The sequence below is a fragment of the Cyprinodon tularosa genome, unplaced genomic scaffold (genome assembly GCF_016077235.1).
Source record: "Cyprinodon tularosa strain WSP-4 unplaced genomic scaffold, ASM1607723v1 ctg84, whole genome shotgun sequence".
NCBI lineage: Eukaryota > Metazoa > Chordata > Actinopteri > Cyprinodontiformes > Cyprinodontidae > Cyprinodon > Cyprinodon tularosa.
In genome coordinates this window covers 2,658,833-2,671,813 of record NW_024039607.1, presented here as the reverse complement: position 1 = coordinate 2,671,813, position 12,981 = coordinate 2,658,833, and the positions used below count along the sequence as shown (strand labels likewise).

At 41.9% G+C, this 12,981-nt stretch overlaps 1 protein-coding gene across 1 annotated transcript in view; it reads left to right on the top strand.

The window, feature by feature from the left end:
* LOC119774913 (zinc finger MIZ domain-containing protein 1-like) overlaps nucleotides 1-12,981 on the top strand; it is a 135,511-nt gene that overhangs the window by 82,588 nt on the left and 39,942 nt on the right. The window contains exon 2 of the mRNA XM_038272642.1: nucleotides 10,844-10,963. Within this exon, the coding sequence (XP_038128570.1) occupies nucleotides 10,895-10,963 (69 nt within the window). The 5' untranslated portion in view covers nucleotides 10,844-10,894. The remainder of the gene's footprint in view (nucleotides 1-10,843; nucleotides 10,964-12,981) is intronic.

Below are 12,981 nucleotides of genomic sequence, written 5' to 3'. Positions count from 1 at the left end.
GCCTTAGTTTTTATCTTTTAACTAGACAAAGATTTTTAAGATAACATAAGTCTCAATTCAAAGCTCATGTTGCTGCTGTCCATCAGTGTCCGAGTGGGTTGAGCTCATGCACTATTTAAAAATCTCTCACTCTCCTGTTTTCTCTCCTCCTTTTCACTCAAAGTAAAAAAAAAGGCATTAGGTCAATGACACAAAGGAGACGAGGAGCTCCTCTGTCCCCTCCGGCAATGCAGACAAACCATCGTAGGCACACAAACAGGAAAAAAAACATAAAGTTGTCAGTGCTACTCTTTTACTTTGAACACTTGTAAGGCATTGAGAACACAAACATGCTCATGCTCTGCTCTCAGCCTTCTTTGAATTCCTTTCAATGTGTCCTGCAAGTGCGCCTGTCACTCCTCCCCCCAGCGATATCAGTCTCTCTGTTTCTCCCCCAGACCTCATAATGTCTCCTCTTGGATTGCGTCTGCGACTACCCACGATTCAAAGTTTTAGCCTGCTGGATTAAGTGTGGTATGTGGAAAATGAACAGCCACTCAGAGGAAGGACATATCAGCTACATGCATAATAAACCCGGAGACAGAAAGGAATAGACAGGGCGAGGAAAGAGTGGATCTTTAGTGGTCGGCACCAAACTGAAAATGGAATTAAACTGACTCCCTGATGTCTTTGGGGCAACATTTAGAGTTGTATGACAGTGTTGCATATGCCTGAGTGAAGCAGTGATGAAATAAAGCTGCAGTTTTGAGACTTCAGCTCAACGGTTTCATCATCGTCTTATTCTTCCAAAATTCCATGAAGATTGCAGAGAAAATTTGGGGGTTTGAGTGGGTGATTGGCTGAGATTGAGGAGCTTGAGATGCTGGCTGGATAGCTTCACACTGCTATGCATTTGTTGGTGCTCAAACAGAAATGTGGCTCATCTGTGCTGCTGCCTCTAATGCCCCAAGGGGATAACCCCTTTTCTCTGCTGCTCTTTGCATGAGGATGGAAGGAAATTAAAAAATTGCTCTTTTCAGGAGGAATTCGACAACAAACGGGGGATGTAGAAAACGCCATTCCAAACGGGAGAGAGGATTAAGGGTTTTTTAATATAAATAAAGACATTAACAATCCCTGTGCCTTGTTTGCCACATTTGACAGGTTAACAAACCCTTCTATCTCTGTGGCAGAGAACTCCAATCTGAAAAGGCCTACAGTGACTTAGAAAAGCCGTCTGTACATTAACATCAACTCCAGTACCAATACTGTCTCTAGTTAGAATAAACTCTGTTCCAAATGTTTTATTTGTTTTACTACCTGCTTTTATCAGTTAACGTATTTATTTGCGTTTACTCTTTTATTTTTCTTCTTTTTTACTGTCTTATTATGTAAAGCACTTTGAACTGGCTATACAAATAGCCTTGCCTAGCCTTATATCAAAACAAGCTAACAAAAATAAAGATTGCATGAAGAATCAAAATAAAATGGTTCAGAGCCCTGGTGTAGAGTCCTGCAACGGGTCGGGTACCCGCGGGTTCCCGACGGGTCACCGGCTAAAATGCTCTTTTGCGGGTGAAAAATACATAAATAAAAATAAACGGGTACGCGGGGTTGGGCGGATGTTTTTTTAGTGCGGGCGGGTAGTTGGTGATTTTTTTTTTTATGCGTGTGTGTTGTTATGGACATCAGAAATGTTATATTAATCAGGCACTGGGGTCACCCTTGTTGTAGCTTAAAGCCCTGCCGGCAGTGTGGGCTTCCCTCCAAAAAGGCCACAGTCAGTGCATACACGTCTGCTGCAGTGTTAATGGCTCTGTTCTGCAGCGCAGCGTACTATAGCCTATTACTTGATGTGTTAACGGGTTGGGTTGCGGGTTAAATATCAACGGGTCGGGTTAGGATTTGAATTGAAGATATCCGTGGGTGACGGGTCGGGTTCGGTAGTCATCCTAACGGGTTCGGGCGGGTGCGGGTTGATAAAACTCGACCCGTGCAGGACTCTACCCTGGTGTATTATTGTGGACACTGTGAGAAGGCTGAAAGATTACTCAGTATAGCAGGCCTTTTAAAGTTAAGCTGACATTATTATGACAAACAGTTTACATGTAAAATTTTCAGTTGTCAGAATTAATATTTATGCAAAAAGTGGCTCTAATAGCGCTGTCACACCTTGATGATTTAGCCAGAGTATGCCGACATCCAAGAATCTTCTAAAACGCTGACATACACTGAACGCTATGTGTTTTTTTGGTCAATTTTGTGCATATACATTATTCAAAACGTCCAGAACTTATGTCCAATCGCAGCCTAACTTATGCATAACACACCACAGCATAATGCCCATGAAACGTCACAAGCCAGTGTCCTGATGGGGGCAGCAATGCGCCTGGAGGCGCCCGGCCTGCATAAAAAACGCAAGATTTCTCTAAACTTCGCAGATGCGGTATTAACCAAGCTTCTGTTTACCGCCCGCCAAAAAAAAGAAATCAGAAGAAAAGAGGTTTACAGTCACACCAGATTCAGCGTCATGTCTGCTAGGAAGTTTTTTTTGGTCATGGCCGTGGGTGTGAACGCAGGAAGGATCAATCACCCTCACCCTATGATAGGAATGATACAGGTCTGATAAGCTAGACACCATGACTTATGAGTAACTAACACTTAACGTGTGTCAACAATCAAATAACTTACCTGTAACTTATGGACCACGTATGAGCATACACTGGCATATGTCAAGAAATTGACGTACTTGCCGTATATCGACGTGTACCAGTGTGCTTCAAGGTGCTCATAACTTATACAAAACTTACCCATAACTTATCCAACATATGCAATTCATACGTCAGCATACGCCAGTTAAATCGTCAAGTTGTGACAGCTCCATAATGTACAGCCCTGACAAGCTATTGTGATTATCCAGAGAAAATAGGTGGGAGCGGACATAACATTTGAGAACCAGCTTAGAATATTTGATAGATTATTACACAGATAATTTATATAGAGAAAAGAAAGGTGGACCTAAAAAAAAGTCTGCAACTAACAATTATTTTTGCAAATTAATTAATCTGTTGGTGACTTTTTTTGATGAATTGATTAATAATCAGATAGCCTAAGGTTCCTTAAGAAGACTTTGTATGAAATTAAACCAGGTGAAACTAAAACTTTTCCACTTGAGCAGTTCTGGATAGACTATAGTGACTGACAAAACAGTTTTTTTCAGAAATGTTTTCATTTATTTCCATTTTTGTCCAATGTGGCTTCCATGAGATTAGAAATTGATTTAAATAATTTCAAAGAAAAATATTCAATGCAAAAACTTTTTAGTTATACACTTTTGCGTCTTTTGTAGTGATCACTATAAATATAACAAATAATCATGATAAAGTTCGTATACACAGACGAAGGAAAAAGAAGTTACAGTATATTAGAAAAAAAACTGCTTTTTGAGCTGGCAGCTTAAATTATTTTATTCATTATAAGAAAGATTATTTCTATATAAAGTAAAGAGCAGATGACCTGATAGTAAGCTTTGATGAAATATTTTTGTAAGAGACAAGCATTTTCCTACATGGATGATATCGAATCTTGAGGAACTCCTGTGGACACTTGGATCATAACGGTCATCTTGTTTTTAAGAGTTAAAAAAAAATTTAAAAAGTAAAAAAATTAACATATTGGCCAACATGATCATTTGATGATCAACTGTCTGAGGTTAGTTACAAACCAATGAAAAGAGCAGTATCAACATTGTTACGCTTTTACAGAACTTTTACTTGATGTGCTTTTTAGTTGCAGATATTACAGATGAGAACGGCCTCTGAGACTTGGTGAAACGTTACACTTGGTTAGAGAAGAGATATTGCTTGGGCCCCTCTATGATCCCGGCCCTCTGTTTTCTGCTCCTGCACAAAAAAAAAAAAGAATGTAAGGGAGGGGCTGGTCTCTGCCATCCCACCCTCCTGTTTCTACCACCACGCTTCCTTTGCTTTTCTAATCATGCTGCAGATGTGCCTGATGGTTGAACAATTTCTGTGTACTGAACATGGGGCTCCCGTTTGGAATCTTAAGAATTGGTTATGTGAGCTGTGAAAAAAAATATGTAAGAAGCCAAAAAGGAAGGGAGGGAGGGGAATTTGTGAGATCTGGAAAGACAGAGGGAAAACGGGAGATCAGTGAGCAGCGGCCGTCGCAGCAGGGCTCCTTTAGATTATATGCGCGTGAAGTGGCACGATTGGAAGCCCTCCCTCGCTCACGGTCGCCTCTGGATCTGCAGACCAAACCACATTAAATAAAAGAAATCCATCCCCAAGCCTGTTAGGGAGCCATGTGGGGAGGTGTGAGTGAGTGCGTGCACGTGCACTTGAGTGGCTGTGTGTCCATATGTGTGTAAAGGAAAGGAAGGGGGATGTGGGAGAGGTGGGGGCGAGTAGGAGGCAGCTCATTTTATCCTCCGTGCCAGCTCTGGATGGAGCCTGCCGGGGGATTATGGCACATTCTGCAAAGCAACAATAGAAGCGGCAGCGTTTCGTCCACATTTCCAACAAACACAGCTTTGTCCTTGCCTGGCCGCTCACCAGGCGGACACCTGGATTCTTAGAGGTGCCCTCCCCAAATGAAATACTTGAGGTGGTGGTGGTGGTGTGTGTGTGTGTGGGGGGGGGGGGGGGGGGGGGGGGGGGGGGTTCCTTACAATGCAGAGATAATTAAAGAAGGGATCTCAGCTGACAGTTGGAAGAAAACAAGACACATCTCAGAATCAAAGCTCATTAAATTCACGAGAGTGATGAGATGCTTCCTTCGCCTCCTCCTCCCTCATCTTTATCACCCTAAAGCAAGTGCTGCAAACAGCAAAACCCGAGTCAATGATGGCACAGATTACCCCTTTATTGCTTAATTCACCTACAACACAGGACTCTCAGGGACAAAATCACCTTGAGCACTGTGTCCCCATAAGGTGCTCGAGAGTGATGCTGATTTCTTTGCTCAGGCCACCTTGCTCTGTTTTAATAGTGTCAGCAGGGCTTGGCTTAGTAGCTTTCAATCACTGAGGTGTGTGTGTGTGTGGGGTGGGTGGGTGGGTGTGTATGTGTGTTTGTGTGCCGGTTGCAGGGGGTGTTTCGCACTGCTCTGCGGAGGTGTAACATCCTGCCTGTAGTGTTGTTGTAATGCACATTAGGAGTGACTGAGGGTGCTGTTATGGTATCATGATGCAGGTCCAGCACTCAGGGGAAGGTGAGAATGCTGTGATAGTGTGTGTGTGTGTGTGTGTGTGTGTGTGTGTGTGTGTGTGTGTGTGTGTGTGTGTGTGTGTGTGTGTGTGTGTGTGTGTGTGTGTGTGTGTGTGTGTGTGTGGTCGGTATAAAGAACCAACATGGCTTCTGGTCTCCATATTCCCAAATTAATTTATTTAAAGGATTCTCACCAGGGGAAAAACTTTAAGATTTGAAAGATTTTCTGCAAACATGAAGAAATAAAATATATGAAGAAAAGGAATATGCAGTAAATATCTGATTGTTACAACAAATTTATCTTGCTTGACTTTGGCTGTTAAGCAGCAAGTCATCTATGGTGAAACATTGATGAATAAATTGGGATGATCTTGCCATTTTCTGCTTGAGTCGGAACAAATACCTGTTTTCAAGGTACAGATAGGCTATTTTTGATTTATATCAGAAAGTGTTAAAGTGTTAAAGTTTTACTCCTAATTTATTAAAATGTGTTAAATTGACATCCTGTATCTATATCTAAGACTCTCTTTATTTTAAATAAGAAAGGCAGTAGTTTCTAACCTATGGAGTTTATAAAACTTGCTATTCAACAGGCTGTTGGACAACAATCGGTTACAACAGTGTTGGATAATCTTTATTCTATTTTCTTGCACTATTTTGAGTAAGTGGTCCAAAACAGAAGAAGTGCTAATGAAGTTACAGATGAGATTGGGACCGTTTGTAAGCACTGTAACACCACTATAACGCTGTAACACCATTTTGTCACCAGCTATCACAAACTTTGTCTCGACTTCTTGGTTTTTCTCTTAGCACCAACTGGTTTTATTTAGTGTAGACCTAATTTGATCATCTGTAGTTCAAAATACAAAATACTGCTGGAGGTTTCTTCCTGTTAAAGGGGAGTTTTTCCTCTCCACTGTTGCTACAAACATGCTTAGTGTGAGGGATTGCATTCGAGTCAATGAGTCGATGCAATCAACCGGTTTTCCTTAGATAGAAAACTTTGAATCAATTTGACTGTATGATCTGGTTGAACTGTAAAGTGCCTAGAGATGACATGTGTTGTGAATTGGCGCTTTATAAATAAACTGAATTGAATTTAATTGAAAGTACCTAAATTACAGCCCAGGGTCTGGGGGGTATTGGAAGGCAGACAAAACATCAACCCATGGGAAGTTATGAATGGAGAGCACCAATGGGGACAAGCGAATGTTTTAGTTAAAAAAAATAATACTAAAATTCTGTTGTTTTCTACAATCTAGTGGCAAACAACCCATCATGTGATACTAATATGTGGCCCCTTGCTTGGGTCCTTGTTGCTCAGACATATCAATCCTTAACAGATCTGTTGTACTTAGAACTGTTATATTCAAAGCAATAGTTTGGATTTACTAAAGTTTTAGTATGTTTTTGTAAAACATTACCATGAAGCATCTGTGATGCTCTTTTTGCATTAGACAGCTCTACAATTCAACAAATATAAAAAGAAAGAAAATAAAAGACAAATCTGCACTGGATTATTCAACACTTATTAGAAAACACATATTGAGGTTTGTGAAAGCTTTACACTATTTTTAAAAAAAAAAAGAAAAGAAAATTCAGAGTTTTCCCTAAAATATTGTTCAGATCTTACCTGGAGTTATTTTTAACGTCACATCTTGTAAGCTGGATCTAACAAAAGAAGCTGTAGTCCTTTAGACACATTTAGCTTGTAAAACATCACAGGAAACCATATCGACTGACAAAATCTGATGAGTGCATCTCTTTTTGTCAAGAAGAGCACTGGTCAAAGCAATGTGAGAATAAAAAGACAAGGCAAGCACAGGATGCAATCCTTTTCCAACAGTAACTGGCTTCCTACAGGCTTGACTGTTTCCGTTTACAAACAGTTTATGGGAATAAATTAAATCTATTTACCACTTCCCTGCGCCTTAACAGCTCAGCGGAGAGGGTTTCTGATCCATTTGTTCTGCAGTGATGGCAGGATAAAGCTAATCATTGTCTACTCTGCTTTGCCTCTCACTTTATACCACTGAGATGCGGCACACAACTCCTCACATTAAAAGGCTGGAGATTCACTCTGAAGAATCATGAGTCTGAAGCAATGTTTTACTGTCCCACATTGGTCTGTTTTGGCGCCACCATCTCAAAGTCCCTTGTTGTGTCTCAATTTGGCCATTAAATTAAACTGCGGCCACTTTTAAGCCTTGTGTAAGAAGCTCCTTTGGGTGGTGAGTGGAAGCAAAGCTTTAAAGTGGTTGTACAGGGGAGAAGAAAAACATTGTTTCACCCCAGAGGTGGGCTCGATAGCAAGCCGAAAAAGCCCATTTGAAGGGGGTAGGCCTCATCTGTCACTGGGCAATGGAGGAGGCAGCCATGCAGAAGTCCCCTGATTATAAAGAGATAATTTCATCCAATCCTCCGGTAGTGCTCCATCGCCTTGCCGCCATACTCCACTGCCTTTCATATTTGTTCCCGGCCTGCATCTCCTCACCCTATTCGTTTTATTACAGCTTCCACTCAATACATATATTTTAGCTCCCGCTTGAATAGGGGAAGGAAAGCGAGTCTCCTTCTTTCTCCTCCCTCCCACTCCAGTCTCCTCCATGCACACACACACAGACACACAAACCCACACCATGTGTCTTTTGTTGTGCAGGAATCCACAGCTCTACTTGTTGTGCAATGCCTGCCGTGCAATTTGCAGTAAATTAAGCTCAAGTAAGGCACATAACTGCACCAATTTCCCACTCGCACACTCACCACTGTAAGACAGGATTCCTATCTGAAACCAATAGGATCACAGGTAGTGGATCAGAGAAAGAAAAGGAATGATAACATCTGAAAAGAGCATGTAAATAGGCTAAGGCTCATAATTGCTTCTTGTTGTTATTATCAGCACTGCATCAGAGGGTTAATCTTTAAATAGGCTCTCGGTAGTCGCAAAAGATATAACAAAGGACTAGTGTTAATTGGAACAAGAGAATGTCTGGAAATTCAATTACTTCCGAACCCCATCTCGCATAATATTTTTTCGGTATAATTATGGAGTTGAGAGGCAAAGAAATGTAGACGTACGGTCAACGGTTTTACAGGATGACAAGATCAAAACTGTTGTTAAAAATGTATGTGTAACTGAGCAAAAAAAAAATAAGATGGAGGTGAATGGCACTCAGACCTTTGTTCCCCCTCATTTTAACTCACTGCTGGAGGTAAGAGAGATGACATGGGGTGGGGGGAGAGGAGAAGGAGGAGGAGAGGAGTAGACAGAGAGAGGAGAGAGAGAGAGAGCAGGTTGACTCGCTCATCAATAACCACAAGGTCAGACAGGCAGTGGCGGGCTGAGTGGGCCCTGTTAGGAAGCAGCAGCTGAGGATTTGTAGAGCTTGTAAAGGCTTAAAGCAACACCACTCCGCCTTCTTTGTGCCACAAGCTGGGTCTTTGAAGGGCCAGGGAGACACCTGCTGGTGGCAGAGGGTGACTACGGCCGGCATTCATCAGCTTCCTGTCTGCTGGCACTGAGAGAAAGCAGAGGGGAGAGCTATAGGAGGGCACTCCTAGGGGATGTGTAGAGAATATCTCTCTCCTCATCTATATAAAGTAATATAATGCTTTGTGTTAACTGATATTGCATTGTGTCTTTATAAACATATTAATATCCTTATGTTTTACTATCCATCCATTATCTGACACACTTAATCCCAAGTGGGGTGCTGGTGCCTATCTCCAGCAGTCAACGGGCGAGAGGGTGTACACCCTGGACAGGTCGGCAGTCCATCGCAGGGCAACAGGACAAACAAACATTCACACACACACACACACACACACACACACTCACACCTAAGGATAATTTAGACAAGTCAATTAACCTGTCATGTTTTTGGACTGTGGGAGGAAGCCGGAGTACCTGGAGAGAACCCACGCATGCTCATGGAGAACATGCAAGCTCCATGCAGAAAGACCCTAGGCTGGGAATTGAACCCAGAACCTTCTTGCTGCAAGGCAGCAGTGCTACCCACTGTTTTATAATGTCATATCCATTTAGTGCATAACTCCTATTGTCTACCATATTATTTTGTAATCATTTAAATATGTCCTATTTTGCTTTTTCTGACCTTTTTTTCACTGATTACAAAAATTTAATCCGATTGCTACACCTCTATGATATTTTCTCTTACCCTCGTTTTAGCAATCAAATTCCAGGATGCCAAACTTATAACGAAAGACTCCCACTGCTCCAACAATCACAAAGTTATTTAGTGTGTGAGTGAAGTGTGGGATCGCTGAAATGTGAGCAAACAGATACATTTCATCTGCAAACACAGAATTGGAGAGAAGGAAAAAAAAACATATCCTCGGATGTCTCTTTTTCTTTATGAGCTTTCTAATTTATGGAGAGGAATGCACTCCTGTGCCCTTCTCTCCTCTCAAGTACAGGCATGAGCGGCTCCAATAGGTAGCATAAAAGCTCTTTAGCTGTCTAGTGGAGTAGATTACCGGCCCTGCCGTTAAATCCAGCTAGAGACCCCTAAGTGAGCATTATCGGTATGGTGCAGCATGCTGCCTCCTCTCTTTTTATTTCTCCCCGTCTCTCACTCTCTCCAGTCATCTCGCAGGTACTTTGTGCAGGGAAATTTCTCACAGTGAGATCGGTAATGGAGAACGATGTATGTTGAGGGTAAGGAGGAGTGTGGGAGATTAGATGGCCCTGCAGCAACAGAAAGGAAAGAAGGAGACACCGTTAGATGGAAGGAAGGGGGGGAGGCGATGGAAGGAGACGCTCCCCACTCCTCATAAATGTGCCCATTAATTCACTCACCCCTCCGCTTTAAGATGCAGGTCACTGATTTATAGCCGACAACTGTTTTGTAATATTTATTTGACACTGAATGCAGCATTAAATCAGTGTCCAGGAGGCAAAGCTGATAACCTTGTGATAATAATGTGTAGTATGTCAGATCACAACCTAATTGTTTGGCCCACCTGGATGAAAACAAAGAAATGGGTTTCTATGGGCTCCAGCTTCAGAATCAATAGTGCGCTGTAAGGGGTTTTGTTAGGGAACTCTGGGAGAGCGAGTACTGGGAGAGGAGGAGGTGGAGGAGGGGAAGTGGGGGGGTATGCAGAGCATGATAGACCCAGAGTACAGATAATTGTTAACCAAAGATTACTTAATGGCTAAGTAATGTAAACAGAGAGCCACATGCCAGGTTAATGTTCTCACAGAGGAGGATGGAGGAGCTTCATGCAGTTTCTCTGTGATAATGCTGACAGGCTGTGAGGTTTGACGCATTATGTGTGTGTGTGTCCCTCCCTACCTCAGTTCATTTTCACCCAGAGGCACTTTAAACATGGCCAGACATCCTGCCTTAAGTCCAGCCTGTCGTTTTCAAAGGTGCACGGGGCAACTGCCGGGCCTTGTTAAGGGTGTCACAGGAGCTGAGAGGGAATGTCATGCTTTGGGCTCTGTGAGGTGCTTGTCACCTGCCAAATCAATATCTCCCTGCTCAGCTCAAACTACACACACATACAGAGGGAGAGGAGAGGGAGAGAGCAGCAGCAGTATCCTGGAGTTGATGTGATCAGCAGCTTCCCTTAGAGCTGAGCCTTAACAAATGTCTGTGTTTCTGTTACAGAGCTCTCCGGTTTAATGGCTGGCAGATAGAGGCCAGACGGGGACAATCAACATGAACTCGATTCCGTCGATGGACAGACACATTCAGCAGACCAATGATCGTCTGCAGTGTATCAAGCAGGTGAGGCAGAGCGGAATTGAATTTTGGTGATAATGTTATGCTCAATATAAGCCCCAAATTATGCAAATCATTGTAAAATTGAAATTTCATTCAGACAAGAAGTTAGTTTCTGATAGACACAATGGGGTCTCTCAAAAGGGAAGACACAATTTTAAAGATGCATTACTTTTGGAAAAACATTGTTATCAACAAATATATTAGAAAATAGTATGTTAAAAAGATTTGCACCCTTTCCAGTTAGAGATGAGTATGTTTTCTATAATGCTGCAATCAAAGATCACTGTGCTTTGTGCTCCACACATTTGGCTATAACATTTTCACACGTGTTTTAACGGTTCATCTGTTTCAATAAATCCTTGAGGTTAGAAAGTCTCTCTGCCATGACCCTAATTTAAGCCCCAATCACAAATTCTCTGTTAGCTTTGGATTGAACTTAGGGCCATTTAAAAAAAAATTTGAACTACAATTTTTGTAGTTCGTCCAGCAAATAACTTAAAACAATCAACACACAATTCAAATAATACATTTTACAGACAACACATGGAAAACATCTAAATTTGTTTACATTTACTCATTTATAAGCCTTTACAAAATAATGTGATGCAACAGGTAAAAAAAACTGTTTCATTGTTATTTATATGAATTTCTAGAGACACACATTTCAAATATAAGACTTCTGAATTTAACCTAAATCTGTTTTGTGCTGAGGCCATGATTATACATAAAGGCCTTTATGTTATTTTAGGTATGTAATTATGACCTAATAGTGACTCTTTGACTTTACAGTAGACAGAAAAGTAGAAGATTTCTAACCTCATGTATAGAAAGTCATTATCAAACTCCTCAGTGGTCTCATTTCACCACAGCAAAGTGACTAATCTGCTCTGTTCCTGTTATCAGGACTACGGTGTGACTCGGGTTACTGACTGGTGTCAAAGAGCATTTGCTACCCATCCTCCGCCACAATACCCTCCACCGCTGACTCTCAGCAGATCCATGGGACAAATCACCAGCAGAATTAAAGTGACACAGCATTTTAACCCCGGGCTATGGAGGGCGGGGGTTCCATTTGATTCCTTCTCCTAAACTAAATGCACATTTTGTGTCTACGCTCAGCGCTGAGGTCCCTCAGAGCGACACGAAGTAGACTATGAAATGGTGCTCGTTGTACTTAAACATGTCAGTGGCAAATCCTTTTACCCAATGGGGAGCTTGAGACGATGTGTGGTGTTCATGTTCTTAAGTAATAAGAGGAAGAGAGGTAAACACTCTCCAACCTCAGTCTGGTTACATCGCAGCAGGGTGTTAAATAATTCAATATCCACTCCTTTAGTTGAAATGAAAATAGAGAGTCTTTTTAAGAGGGCTCGCAGAAGTACAAAAAGGGGTCTGACAATAGTTTACACAGCTTAAATGTGTGAAGGTTAAATGTATTAACCCGGCAGGACAAAAATTTAAACAAATACATCCTGATGTTAGCGCCTAAGGAAGCAGCGCATGGGTAAACACACCAATTAGAGAGATCCATGGCACACGAGTAGGTCTCCAGTCTATCTAATAAATGGTTAAAGCGTGGGGTCATTTCAAATCGACCAGTAAGAGCCAGCACCCTGCTAATAGAGGCGAGCTTTGTGCTGCAGACAATCAGGGTTTGGAAGGCCCGCATAATAAATACCATTTATGTCCTGCCAATTAGAGTAGCGCCGAGCCCATTCAGCTGGCCGTCTCTTCTCCTCCCTGTGCACAAAGATGATCATCAGGGGAGATCAGAACAATTAACTCGCTATCTTTTCCCCCTCGCTTTCTCCCCATTGTCCAATATCCAAGCTATTAAAATAATTAAGGAAATATTGTAAACCAATCCAGCTGTTTGCTTTAATTGAAACTGTAGCACACAGAATATTTTTTTTTTTTGGCATCTCAAAGAAAGGTCTGGGAATACAAATGATGGCTGGTCTATTGTTAAGTGTTGTTTTCTGGAAGATGCGACACGTCCGTGTGACTGCTCCCAGCCAGAG